At 38.6% G+C, this 14,996-nt stretch overlaps 1 protein-coding gene across 2 annotated transcripts; it reads left to right on the forward strand.

The window, feature by feature from the left end:
• The first annotated feature begins 2,292 nt into the window (after positions 1–2,292).
• LOC121368171 lies at positions 2,293–14,996 on the forward strand. Of its 2 annotated transcripts, none has more exons than XM_041492794.1 (4): positions 2,293–2,412; positions 6,995–7,176; positions 12,775–12,864; positions 13,827–14,996. In XM_041492794.1, the coding sequence occupies exons 1-4, from the start codon at positions 2,336–2,338 to the stop codon at positions 14,453–14,455; spliced, it is 978 nt and encodes a 325-aa protein (XP_041348728.1). In that variant the 5' UTR covers positions 2,293–2,335; the 3' UTR covers positions 14,456–14,996. The 2 variants fall into 2 exon arrangements, with proteins under 2 accessions (XP_041348728.1, XP_041348737.1); XM_041492803.1 differs by lacking the exon at positions 2,293–2,412 and adding an exon at positions 2,575–2,596.

The following is a 14,996-nucleotide window of genomic DNA, read 5'->3' on the forward strand; positions in this document are numbered from 1 at the left end:
CTGCGTGGTTGACCCTAGTAACTATTTACACAGTGTTATTAGCTGCTTTACATTACCAATGGACAATAGCTGTATTAATTTAAAAGAGGACGGTCTGGTGTAATAGTATGGTTTTATGTACCTGCATCTGATAGTATTGTACCGGCCTCGGTGGTGTCGTGGTTAGGCCATCGGTCTAGAGGCTGGTAGGTACTGGGTTCGGATCCCAGTCGAGGCATGGGATTTTAAAGCCAGATACCGACTCCAAACCCTGAGTTCTCCGCAAGGCTCAATGGGTAGGTGTAAACCACTTGCATCGACCAGTGATCCATAACTGGTTCAACAAAGGCCATGGTTTGTGCTATCCTGCCTGTGAGAAACGCAAATAAAAGATCCCTTGCTGCCAATCGGAAAGAGTAGCCCACGTAGTGGCGACAGCGGGTTTCCTCTCTATATATCTGTGTGGTCCTTAACCATATTTCTGACGCCATATAATCGTAAATAAAATGTGCTGAGTGCGTCGTTAAATAAAACATTTCTTTCTGATAGTATTGTACCGGCCTCGGTGGTGTCGTGGTTAGGCCATCGGTATACAGGATGGTAGGTACTGGGTTCGGATCCCAGTCGAGGCATGGGATTTTTAATCCAGATACCGACCCCAAACCCTGAATGAGTGCTCCGCAAGGCTCAGTGGGTAGTGTAAACCACTTGCACCGACCAGTTATCCATAACTGGTTCAACAAAGGCCATGGTTTGTGCTATCCTGCCTGTGGGAAGCGCAAATAAAAGATACCTTGCTGCTAATCGGAAAGAGTAGCCCATGAAGTGGCGACAGCGGGTCTTCTCTCAGAATCTGTGTGGTCCTTGCCCATATATCTGACGCCATATAACCGTAAATACAAAATGTGTTGAGTGCGTCGTTAAATAAAACACTTCTTTCTTTTCTTTTATAACCGTAAATAAAATGTGTTGAGTGCGTCGTTAAATAAAACATTAAATCTTTCTTTCTTTCCATTGCCCTATGGACAGTTGTTAAATGTATCTGAAACAGAAAAATATATACAAATCAAAATGTTGTCTATCTGCTAAATAGGTAAAAAATATCGGCCAAAACAGAGTTAGAATTGTTGTGCTAAGGAAGTATTATGCAACAAAAAAAACAAAATTAAAATGCAACACTGATGTTGCAAAAACAAAACGGAAACAGGAAAAAACAAAAGGCTTGGGCAGCAGGATCAATATATCCTTCAAATGTACATACAAATGTTGCACAGACAATCCTGGCACAGAAATCAAAATGGCTTTATTGTGCCTTAGCTATATGCAGGGGGCGGGACATAGCTCAGTGGTAAAGCGCTCGCCTGATGCGCGGTCGGTTTGGGATCGATCCCTGTCGGTGGGCCCAATGGGCTATTTCTCGTTCCAGCCAGTGCTCCACAACTGGTGTAACAAAGGTCGTGGTATGTACTATCTTGTCTGTGGGATGGTGCAATCAAAGGAAACGTCATCACAAGAAAGTATGTAGCGCAGGTTCGTTTTACATAGAGTTGTCGGGTTTCTTCATGTAGCGTTGGTACTGGTCAACAACATGTACGTTTAATGTCATGACTGGACTCGAGAATAATCAAACTAAAGCTCTGTTGCAGATTTAGGGGGAAAAATAGTATTTTAGACACAGTAGCTTGCGACCATTTGGTCGTAGACGATTGCCAAAACACGGCATAGAGTTTCCCCTAGCCTTCCCCTACATATCAATATCAATGGGGGGGGGCTGGAGGTGACTCGAGCTACACTGGACTACGTCCCGTCCCGTGTTTAATGCGTCGTTAAATAAAACATTATTTCCTTTGTAAGATAAGCACGTGGGATAAAGGTTAGGACGGGGCGGGGACAATAAAAGAATGGGTCCTCCGAGCTGGTTCGATCTCAGGACCCAAACACCTCAGCCGAGAGCCCTACCGACTAAGCTAGAATCCGCCCCTTTCTTTCTTCTTTTAACTTATTTCGTGCTTATATCATCCAATTAAGGTTCAGTCAAACTGTCCTGGCAAAACACACACAAACACACCTCAGCTATCTGGGCTGTACATCCAGGGCCCCGTTCCACGAGACGATCTTAGCCCAAAGATCACCTTATGTACTAAGGTGATCTTAGTGTGCCAAGATCACTTCGTGGAACGGGGCCCTGTGGACAGTGGGTTAGTCAATGGTGGCTAGTGAGAGAGAAGAGGGTGTAACACCTATCCACTGAGTCGTTAAAACTCGCTCTGGGTGGAAGCCGGTACCGGGGTGTGAACCATGTACCTACTAGCCTTTAGTCCAATGGCTTAATCACGACACCACTGAAGCCGGTGTCATGGGTGCGCAACATGAATTCACGAAAGCGGGTCGATTAGGGGAAGTAACTCTGCTGAAGCTAATGATGGCGTCCAGGTGAGTCAACACGCTTTTATTTCTTTTACTGAGTTTAGGCAGCTATACTAAATAACTCATATCTGCATGGCACGCGGGCATCATTAAGCCAATAGTACAGTATATCTGGCCACTTTTAAATAACTACTTTGAAGTAAACAAATTGTGTGGACAGGTGGTTGCGATTAGCAGAAGTTCGTTAAAGGTACGGATGTGTTATCATGTACTTCGACAAACATCGGCAATTCCCGGAAAGTGAAATAATATAGTCGGAAAATAGTTATACTAAACTAGAGTCGGAAATAGAATAAAAATGATTTTTGTCAATTATTTCTTTCATATTAAACTGACAAGTAATTATTTTGTAAATACCTACTTAATGATACTCTACCTACTTTAGCATTTACTTGTCTGGGCTCTCAAGGTGGCGTTTACTCTTGAAATTAAAAGAAAAATGTCGGTGAACAGATTTGTGACCTTTATTGGAACAGACTGTAACACATTTTGATGACATACATAAGTCAATTTCATTTACCCATAAATAAACTTAATTTAAAACTGCAAGTTAACTGATTATTTTGAATAATATTGCAGCATAAATTATTAATTATGACTAGTATATTTAGTGGGAAGGACTTTCTTTTGGCACTGTCACTATTAACTCTGTTTTTAATTATTATAATTTGTTTTTTTATATGTGAATTTAGTGAACATATAAATTCAATATAAGTACATTAATGATTAGAAATTTACACAATCTTAAAGGTGCTAGATTAGAAGCTATATGTGAACATCTGTAACTTTTGTGATAAACATACTGCAATAAAAAATGTATTTTCTATTAGTAAATAAATTATTTCCTATAATCATTTATGGGCATATAGTTAAAGGTGTAGTCTTTAAATGTTAAAGCAAAATTTAATAAAAACATGATTTGCAATAGCTATCATTATGCAACTTTGAGATAGCACCTTTAATACTGGTATAATAGATCAACAAACTCAGAATGGTTCTTGACAGTTTTGCTCGAATGTTGCTTATAAATGTCTACAAATATTTTGTTTTGGAGAGGAATAGGGGTACACTGTCATCAGAAAGGTCCCTCCCATATTTGTAACAGCAATGAAATTGACACAGTTGACTGAAATGTGTTATAGTCTGTTCCAATAAAGTGCACAAATCACCTGTTTACTGGCATCTTTCTTTTAATTTCAAGAGTAAACACCACCTTGTACATCAATGAGAGCCAAAACAAGTAAATGCTAAATTAGGTAGACTATCATTAAATAAATATTTATAAAATATTTACTTGTCTGTTTAATATGTAAGAAATAATCAACGAAAATCATTTTTATTCTATTTCCAACAGTACTATAGTAGTTTGTTTTGTTTAACGACAACACTAGAGCACATTGATTTCTTAATCATCAGTTACTGGATGTAAACCATTTTGTCATTTGGACATAGTCTTAGAAAGGAAACCTGCTACATTTTTTAGTTAGTAGCAAAGGATCTTTTATATGCACCACCCCACAGACATGATAGCACATACCACGGCCTTTGATATACCAGTTGTGGTGCTCTGGCTGGGATGAGAAATAACTCAATCCCAAACCGACCACACATCAAGCGAGCGCTTTACCACTGGGCTACGTCCTGCCCCAAGTCGGGACAATAAATGAATGAATGTTTAAAATCAAGGGGCAGATGCAGGGACACTATAATTTCATAAGTGGAGGCTTTTTTTGTTTACTTATTTATTTATTTATTATATGACCGTTATTTATTTATTTATTATATGACCTTTATTGCACTAATACAAGCCTTAATACATTCAGCAGGAACAGAGCTAGTTCTGGGCGAGCAAAATATGTCACCAAATTGTCTATTAAACTTAAAAAATTGCAGAAATCAACAGTTATTTTTTTTTAAATGTCAATTATTACATGAAATTATTTCGCCAAATTAAAATAAAATTCGCCAACTGCTTTAAAAATTCGCAGTTGGCGAATGCCAGAGCCAGCCCTGAGGAAATTGGGCAAGAATGGGGTGGATTGGGGGTCTAGATTGTCAAATGCAGTTGTTAGGGTTGGATAATGCTTCTCAGGGAAACAAAATGTGTTTTTTTAATTGAACATTGGCAGAGTTTTGACACTCAGCCCCCTGGCACATGCAGTTATATAGGAAGGAAGGAAATGTTTTATTTAATGACGCATTCAACACATTTTGTTATATTGAGAGGAAACCTGTTGTCGCCACTTCATGTGCTACTCTTTTCAATAAGCAGCAAGGGATCTTTTATGTGCACCATCCCATAGACAGGATAGCACATACCATGGCCTTTGATGTACCAGTTGTGGTGCACTGGCTGGAGCGAGAAATAGTCCAATGGGCCCACTGACGGGGATCGATCCCAAACCGACCACACATCCTTAACCACATGTCTGACGCCATATAACTGTAAATAAAATGTGTTGAGAGTGTGTCGCTAAATAAAACATTTCCTTCCTTCCCCAAATTAAATAAAAATGCCTGAATCTGGATAACATTGAGTCATTTCAGTATTACTGCCAAAAAGCTATATATAAAAGATTGTTAACAAATCACTAGGTATTTTTACATGGATTATATATTTTGCCATTCATTTATTAAAGCACCTGTCAGTGGACCCATTGGACTATTTCTCGTTCCCATCACTGCACCATGACTGGTATATCAAAGGTCGTGGTATGTGCTATCCTGTATGTGGGATGGTGCACATAAAAGATCCCTTGCTACTAATGAAAAAATGTAGCGGGTTTCTTTTCTAAGACAATGTCAGAAATACTAAATGTTTAACATCCAATAGCCGATGATAAACAATTCAATGTTAGTATTTAACAAACTTTAACTTAGTGAAGTTTGTGTGATCAGTGAAAAAGTAGGGCCACTGATTTGTTGATACTTCTTCTGATGTCAGGTCGGTTTACAGCCTCTGATTCGTCGATTCTCTCGTTCTGTTGTCAGGTCGGTTGACAGCCTCTGATTCGTCGATTCTCTCGTTCTGTTGTCAGGTCGGTTTACAGCCTCTGATTCGTCGATTCTCTCGTTCTGTTGTCAGGTCGGTTTACAGCCTCTGATTCGTCGATTCTCTCGTTCTGTTGTCAGGTCGGTTTACAGCCTCTGATTCGTCGATTCTCTCGTTCTGTTGTCAGGTCGGTTTACAGCCTCTGATTCGTCGATTCTCTCGTTCTGTTGTCAGGTCGGTTTACAGCCTCTGATTCGTCGATTCTCTCGTTCTGTTGTCAGGTCGGTTGACAGCCTCTGATTCGTCGATTCTCTCGTTCTGTTGTCAGGTCAGTTGACAGCCTGTGATTCATTGATTCTCTCGTTCTGTTGTCAGGTCGGTTTACAGCCTCTGATTCGTCGATTCTCTCGTTCTGTTGTCAGGTCGGTTGATAGCCTCTGATTCGTCGATTCTCTCGTTCTGTTGTCAGGTCGGTTGACAGCCTCTGATTCGTCGATTCTCTCGTTCTGTTGTCAGGTCGGTTTACAGCCTCTGATTCGTCGATTCTCTCGTTCTGTTGTCAGGTCGGTTTACAGCCTCTGATTCGTCGATTCTCTCGTTCTGTTGTCAGGTCGGTTTACAGCCTCTGATTCGTCGATTCTCTCGTTCTGTTGTCAGGTCGGTTTACAGCCTCTGATTCGTCGATTCTCTCGTTCTGTTGTCAGGTCGGTTTACAGCCTCTGATTCGTCGATTCTCTCGTTCTGTTGTCAGGTCGGTTTACAGCCTCTGATTCGTCGATTCTCTCGTTCTGTTGTCAGGTCGGTTTACAGCCTCTGATTCGTCGATTCTCTCGTTCTGTTGTCAGGTCGGTTTACAGCCTCTGATTCGTCGATTCTCTCGTTCTGTTGTCAGGTCGGTTTACAGCCTCTGATTCGTCGATTCTCTCGTTCTGTTGTCAGGTCGGTTTACAGCCTCTGATTCGTCGATTCTCTCGTTCTGTTGTCAGGTCGGTTGACAGCCTCTGATTCGTCGATTCTCTCGTTCTGTTGTCAGGTCGGTTGACAGCCTCTGATTCGTCGATTCTCTCGTTCTGTTGTCAGGTCGGTTGACAGCCTCTGATTCGTTGATTCTCTCGTTCTGTTGTCAGGTCAGTTGACAGCCTGTGATTCATTGATTCTCTCGTTCTGTTGTCAGGTCGGTTGACGGCCTGTGATTCGTTGATTCTCTCGTTATGTTGTCAGGTCAATTGACAGCTTGTAATTCATTGATTCTCTCGTTCTGTTGTCAGGACGGTTGACACTTGTGATTCATTGATTCTCTCGTTCTGTTGTCAGGTCGGTTCACAGCCTATGATTAATTGATTCTCTCATTCTGTTGTCAGGACAGTTGACAGCCTGTGATTCATTGATTCTCTCGTTCTGTTGTCAGGTCGGTTGACAGCCTATGATTCATTGATTCTCTCATTCTGTTGTCAGGACAGTTAACAGCCTGTGATTCATTGATTCTCTCATTCTGTTGTCAGGTCGGTTGACAGCCTGTGATTCATAGATTCTCTCGTTCTGTTGTCAGTTTGGTTCACAGCCTGTGATTCATTGATTCTATTGTTCCATTGTCAGGTCGGCTGACAGCCTATGGCCACCGCCCCGGGTCCCGCTGCGCGATGTGTCTATGAAGAACTACATGGAGAAGCAGCTCACAGAGTTACACTACTCCTCATCCGGATTCAACTTCAATGACAAGCTCGTCGCCTTCATACTCGGAGCCTTCGTTCTCATCATCCTCCCCTTCATTCATATTGGTAAGGATTCTTAAAGGTACATACTCTATAAAACATTATTCAGTATTTCAACATTTTAATGTTCATTCATATTGGTAAGGATTCTTAAAGGTACATACTCTATAAAACATTGTTATGCAGTATTTCAACATTCTAATGTTTATTCATATTGGTAATTAGGCTTCTTAAAGGTACATTCTCTATAAAACATTGTTATGCAGTACTTCAACATTCTAATGTTCATTCATATTGGTAATTAGGCTTCTTAAAGGTACATTCTCTATAAAACATTGTTATGCAGTATTTCAACATTCTAATGTTTATTCATATAGGTAAGGCTACTTAAAGGTACATACTCCATAAAACATTGTTATGCAGTATTTCAACATTCTAATGTTTATTCATATACAGGTAGGTAAGGCTTCTTAAAGGTACATACTCCATAAAACATTGTTATGCAGTATTTCAACATTCTAATGTTTATTCATATACAGGTAGGTAAGGCTTCTTAAAGGTACATACTCTATAAAACATTGTTATGCAGTATTTCAACATTCTAATGTTTATTCATATTGGTAAGGCTTCTTAAAGGTACATACTCCATAAAACATTGTTATGCAGTATTTCAACATTCTAATGTTTATTCATATAGGTAAGGCTTCTTAAAGGTACATACTCCATAAAACATTGTTATGCAGTATTTCAACATTCTAATGTTTATTCATATACAGGTAGGTAAGGCTTCTTAAAGGTACATACTCCATAAAACATTGTTATGCAGTATTTCAACATTCTAATGTTCATTCATATTGGTAATTAGGCTTCTTAAAGGTACATACTCCATAAAACATTGTTATGCAGTATTTCAACATTCTAATGTTTATTCATATACAGGTAGGTAAGGCTTCTTAAAGGTACATACTCTATAAAACATTGTTATGCAGTATTTCAACATTCTAATGTTCATTCATATACAGGTGGTAAGGCTTCTTAAAGGTACATACTCCATAAAACATTAGTATGCAGTATTTCAACATTCTAATGTTTATTCATATTGGTAAGGCTTCTCAAAGGTACATACTCCATAAAACATTGTTATGCAGTATTTCAACATTCTAATGTTTATTCATATACAGGTAGGTAAGGCTTCTTAAAGGTACATACTCCATAAAACATTGTTATGTATGCATTTCATTATTCTAATGTTTATTCATATACAGGTGGTAAGGCTTCTTAAAGGTCCATACTTTATAAAACATTAGTATGCAGTATTTCATTATTCTGTCGTTCATTCATATTGGCAAGGCTTCTTAAAGGTCCATACTTTATAAAACATTGTTATGCATTTCAACATTCTGTCGTTCATTCATATTGGCAAGGCTTCTCAAAGGTCCATACTGTATAAAACATTAGTATGCAGTATTTCATTATTCTGTCGTTTATTCATATTGGCAAGGCTTCTCAAAGGTACATACTGTATAAAACATTGTTATGCAGTATTTCAACATTCTAATGTTCATTCATATACAGGTTGGTAAGGCTTCTCAAAGGTCCATACTGTATAAAACATTAATATGCAGTATTTCATTATTCTGTCGTTCATTCATATTGGTAAGGCTTCTTAAAGGTCCATACTCCATAAAACATTGTTATGCAGTATTTCAACATTCTAATGTTCATTCATATTGGCAAGGCTTCTTAAAGGTCCGTACTGTATAAAACATTAGTATGCATTTCATTATTCTGTCGTTCATTCATATTGGCAAGGCTTCTTAAAGGTCCATACTGTATAAAACATTAATATGCATTTCATTATTCTGTCGTTCATTCATATTGGCAAGGCTTCTTAAAGGTCCGTACTGTATAAAACATTAGTATGCATTTCATTATTCTAATGTTCATTCATATTGGCAAGGCTTCTTAAAGGTCCGTACTTTATAAAACATTAGTATGCATTTCATTATTCTGTCGTTCATTCATATTGGCAAGGCTTCTTAAAGGTCCATACTGTATAAAACATTAGTATGCATTTGATTATTCTGTCGTTCATTCATATTGGCAAGGCTTCTTAAAGGTCCATACTGTATAAAACATTAGTAGTATTTTCATTATTCTGTCGTTCATTCATATTGGCAAGGCTTCTTAAAGGTCCATACTTTATAAAACATTAGTATGCATTTCATTATTCTGTCGTTCATTCATATTGGCAAGGCTTCTCAAAGGTCCATACTTTATAAAACATTAGTATGCATTTCATTATTCTGTCGTTCATTCATATTGGCAAGGCTTCTCAAAGGTCCATACTGTATAAAACATTAGTATGCATTTCATTATTCTGTCGTTCATTCATATTGGCAAGGCTTCTCAAAGGTCCATACTGTATAAAACATTAGTATGCATTTCATTATTCTGTCGTTCATTCATATTGGCAAGGCTTCTCAAAGGTCCGTACTGTATAAAACATTAGTATGCATTTCATTATTCTGTCGTTCATTCATATTGGCAAGGCTTCTCAAAGGTCCGTACTGTATAAAACATTAGTATGCATTTCATTATTCTGTCGTTCATTCATATTGGCAAGGCTTCTCAAAGGTCCGTACTGTATAAAACATTAGTATACATTTCAATATTCTGTCGTTCATTCATATTGGCAAGGCTTCTCAAAGGTCCATACTTTATAAAACATTAGTATGCATTTGATTATTCTGTCGTTCATTCATATTGGCAAGGCTTCTCAAAGGTCCATACTGTATAAAACATTAGTATGCATTTGATTATTCTGTCGTTCATTCATATTGGCAAGGCTTCTCAAAGGTCCATACTGTATAAAACATTAGTATGCATTTCATTATTCTGTCGTTCATTCATATTGGCAAGGCTTCTCAAAGGTCCATACTGTATAAAACATTAGTATACATTTCATTATTCTGTCGTTCATTCATATTGGCAAGGCTTCTCAAAGGTCCATACTGTATAAAACATTAATATGCATTTCATTATTCTGTCGTTCATTCATATTGGCAAGGCTTCTCAAAGGTCCATACTGTATAAAACATTAATATGCATTTCATTATTCTGTCGTTCATTCATATTGGCAAGGCTTCTCAAAGGTCCATACTGTATAAAACATTAATATGCATTTCATTATTCTGTCGTTCATTCATATTGGCAAGGCTTCTCAAAGGTCCATACTGTATAAAACATTAATATGCATTTCATTATTCTGTCGTTCATTCATATTGGTAAGGCTTCTTAAAGGTCCATACTCCGTAAAACATTGTTATGCAGTATTTCAACATTCTAATGTTCATTCATATTGGCAAGGCTTCTTAAAGGTCCGTACTGTATAAAACATTAGTATGCATTTCATTATTCTGTCGTTCATTCATATTGGCAGGGCTTCTTAAAGGTCCATACTGTATAAAACATTAATATGCATTTCATTATTCTGTCGTTCATTCATATTGGCAAGGCTTCTTAAAGGTCCGTACTTTATAAAACATTAATATGCATTTCATTATTCTGTCGTTCATTCATATTGGCAAGGCTTCTTAAAGGTCCGTACTGTATAAAACATTAGTATGCATTTCATTATTCTGTCGTTCATTCATATTGGCAAGGCTTCTGAAAGGTCCGTACTGTATAAAACATTAGTATGCATTTGATTATTCTGTCGTTCATTCATATTGGCAAGGCTTCTCAAAGGTCCGTACTGTATAAAACATTAGTATGCATTTGATTATTCTGTCGTTCATTCATATTGGCAAGGCTTCTCAAAGGTCCGTACTGTATAAAACATTAGTATGCATTTGATTATTCTGTCGTTCATTCATATTGGCAAGGCTTCTCAAAGGTCCATACTGTATAAAACATTAATATGCATTTCAATATTCTGTCGTTCATTCATATTGGTAAGGCTTCTCAAAGGTCCATACTGTATAAAACATTAATATGCATTTCAATATTCTGTCGTTCATTCATATTGGTAAGGCTTCTCAAAGGTCCATACTCCGTAAAACATTGTTATGCAGTATTTCAACATTCTAATGTTCATTCATATTGGCAAGGCTTCTTAAAGGTCCATACTCCATAAAACATTGTTATGCAGTATTTCAACATTCTAATGTTCATTCATATTGGTAAGGCTTCTTAAAGGTCCATACTCCGTAAAACATTGTTATGCAGTATTTCAACATTCTAATGTTCATTCATATTGGCAAGGCTTCTTAAAGGTCCATACTCCGTAAAACATTGTTATGCAGTATTTCAACATTCTAATGTTCATTCATATTGGTAAGGCTTCTTAAAGGTCCATACTTTATAAAACATTGTTATGCAGTATTTCAACATTCTAATGTTCATTCATATTGGCGAGGCTTCTTAAAGGTCCATACTGTATAAAACATTAGTATGCATTTCATTATTCTGTCGTTCATTCATATTGGCAAGGCTTCTTAAAGGTCCATACTGTATAAAACATTATTATGCAGTATTTCAACATTCTAATGTTCATTCATATTGGCAAGGCTTCTTAAATGTCCATACTGTATAAAACATTAATATGCATTTCATTATTCTGTCGTTCATTCATATTGGTACGGCTTCTTAAAGGTCCATACTGTATAAAACATTAGTATGCATTTCATTATTCTGTCGTTCATTCATATTGGTAAGGCTTCTTAAAGGTCCATACTGTATAAAACATTAATATGCATTTCATTATTCTGTCATTCATTCATATTGGTAAGGCTTAAAATTCTTAACTCGTGTCCACCCAGCTTTACAACCAGAAAATGTTATCACTGACCCAAGTTTCCAACATGAAGTATGTAGTTTTGAACCTACATTATTCAACCTCAAATTAAATAAAACAAACTTATTTAACACTATTTTGATGTGTATCATAGTTTAGAGGACATATTAGTTTAATTACCAAAATAAAATTTACAGAAGAACTTACTAATATTTTTTACTTTTTTTTTTTTTAAACCCTATGCTCAAGATCCATGACGTCATTGTTTATGACAGTTTATTTTCACTTTCACTCGATGATGAGTAATCCATCCAGCATCTAATACATAGTCTGTATTATCTGTTATTTTTGGCGAATACATCCTTTACAAATCTTCAGTTTTCATTAAATAATAATTTACAACATTTTTTAAATGAAATAATTATACAAATAGCAAGAAATAGAACCCACATGTGCGTTACATCATCAATAACATTTACACAAATTTAGACCGGTTTTTTTTCTTTTTTCTATATTGCGATAACAACTTAAATACGAATACCAGTCAACAAAATACACTCAACGTGTTCGATTGTCATTCTACTGTGTTCTAGCATTTACAGAATCAAGATAGATAACTCCTTTGAATGTTGAAAATTAGGAAAAATGTAGCAGGTTTCCTCTGATGACTATAAGTCAGAATTACCAAATGTTTGACATCCAATAGCCGATGATTAATTAATCAGTGTGCTCCAGTGGGGTCTTTAAACAAAACAAACTTTAACTTTTCTGTCCTGTGTGAGCGAGGCCCAAACAAACAGTTCTGGATCACGAAGAAAAGCCATTTGAATATTTTATTCAAGGATTGTGTTTGTGTTTATTTCCAGGTATATTTTACAAAATGATCTGGGTGCCAGACAAACCCCCGATAGACCGGTCAGGCTGTACCTGCTCCTGTTTCGACACAGTGTTCAGAGGTATTCACCAGTGGCCCCCCCCCCCCCCCCCGTCTCTGTCTCTATTCTCTCTCTCTCTCTCTCTCTCTCACCTCCCTCCCCCTCCCTCTCTCCCTCTCTCTCTCTCTCTCTCTCTCTCTCTCTCTCTCTCTCTCTCTCTCTCTCTCTCTCTCTCTCTCTCTCTCACACACACACACTCTCTGTCTCTCTCCCTCTCTTTCCCTCCCTCTCTCTCTCTCTCTCTCTCTCTCTCTCTCTCTCTCTCTCTCTCTCTCTCTCTCTCTCTCTCTCTCTCACACACACTCTCTCTCTCTCTCTCCCTCTCTCTCTCTCTCTCTCTCTCTCTCTCTCTCTCTCTCTCTCTCTCTCTCTCTCTCTCTCTCTCACACACACACACTCTCTCTCTCTCTCTCTCTCTCTCCCTCCCTCTCTCTCTCTCTCTCTCTCTCTCTCTCTCTCTCTCTCTCTCTCTCTCCTCTCTCTCTCTCTCTCTCTCTCTCTCTCTCTCTCACACACTCTGTCTCTCTTTCCCTCTCTCTCTCTCTCTCTCTCTCTCTCTCTCTCTCTCTCTCTCTCTCCTCTCTCTCCTCCCTCTCCCCCCCCTCCTCTCCCCCCCTCTCTCTCTCTCTCTCTCTCTCTCTCTCTCTCTCTCTCTCTCTCTCTCTCTCTCTCTCTCTCTCTCTCTCTCTCTCTCTCTCTCTCTCTCTCTCTCTCTCACTCACTCACTCACTCACTCACTCTCTCTAGCGGGTTTCCTCTCTAAGACTATATGTAAAAATTACCCAATGTTTGACATCCGATAGCCGATGATTAATAAATCAATGTGCTCTAGTGGTATCATTAAAAATTTGTCAGAATTACCAAATATTTAACATCCAATAACCAATGATTAATTCGTCAATCAATCAATGTGCTCTAGTGGTGTCGTTATTTAAACAAAAACAACTTTTAATTCAATTTTTAAAATCTGTTCTTCTTTTCAGGTCGCTATGAAAACCCGGGCCCTGTGACGTACAAACACGTGTACTTCAACGCGACATCTGAGACGTTCAAGATCTGGGGCTTCACGGTCGTCTTCGTCCTGCTGTGCTACGAGAGCATCAAGTACCTGGTGTCCCTGTTCCGCCGTGGACTCGTGCGCTGGTCCATGTTCGCGCTGTACCTCATCAACATCTACCCGCACTACTACAGCTGGTGGTCATTCTTCAGCTACTACAACGAGGCCTTCTACACCTACTTCAAACACCACATGTTCTTCACCCTCACGGAGGTCATCGCCACGGCGATCGTGCTCAACCTGTGCAACAGCAGCAACGACATTTCCTCGTGGAAGATCTCAACGATCACCACGATAAACCTCGTCCACATCATGGTGAGTGGCTCGGACCAGTTCATCAGGCACGTGTGGCACGGCCACGGCACAGCATTCCAGAACACACGCAACGTGGCGCTGATGGTGCCAGACGTCCTGCACATCATCATCCCCGTGGTCGTCTTCCTACGGTGGTCCAAGGCGAAGGGCATCCCCTTCTCACAGCTGTGCTACAAAGAGGAGATCATGATGTGTGCTCTACTCACATTGCTTGGGACGGTCGTTGGGCGTGTTCTCTGAATCTGACGTAACTTTACTCTCACATTACCAGGCAACCTATGCAATTGCCCATAATTACCAGGTATAAATACAGAAATGGACTTGTAAAGAAGAAATCATGATGTCCACTTTACTCACCTCACTTGGGACGGTCGTTGGGCGTGTTCTCTGAATCTGACGTAACTTTACTCTCTCATTACCAGGCAACCTATGCAATTGCCAATAATTACCAGGTATAAATACAGAAATGGACTTGTAAAGAAGAAATCATGATGTCCACTCCACTCACCTCACTTGGGACGGTCGTTGGGCCTGAATCTGAGGTGACTTTACTCGCACATAATTACCAGAGCTCGTGCTTATAAAACTTTTATGGAGTCCAGACTCAATCTCTAATGATGTCACACGCATACAATTTGTATGTCGTTTATTTTCTCAGATTCTGTTAGTCTCAAGTCTAGAGTGTAAAAGCTTTAAAAGCTCCAGTCCTGGGCCCGTGCTTATAAAACTTAAAGTCTAGACTTTAACGTAATGCTATTTGAATGGCGTTGCCATGACCTTA

This window comes from Gigantopelta aegis, chromosome 1 (genome assembly GCF_016097555.1).
Source record: "Gigantopelta aegis isolate Gae_Host chromosome 1, Gae_host_genome, whole genome shotgun sequence".
NCBI lineage: Eukaryota > Metazoa > Mollusca > Gastropoda > Neomphalida > Peltospiridae > Gigantopelta > Gigantopelta aegis.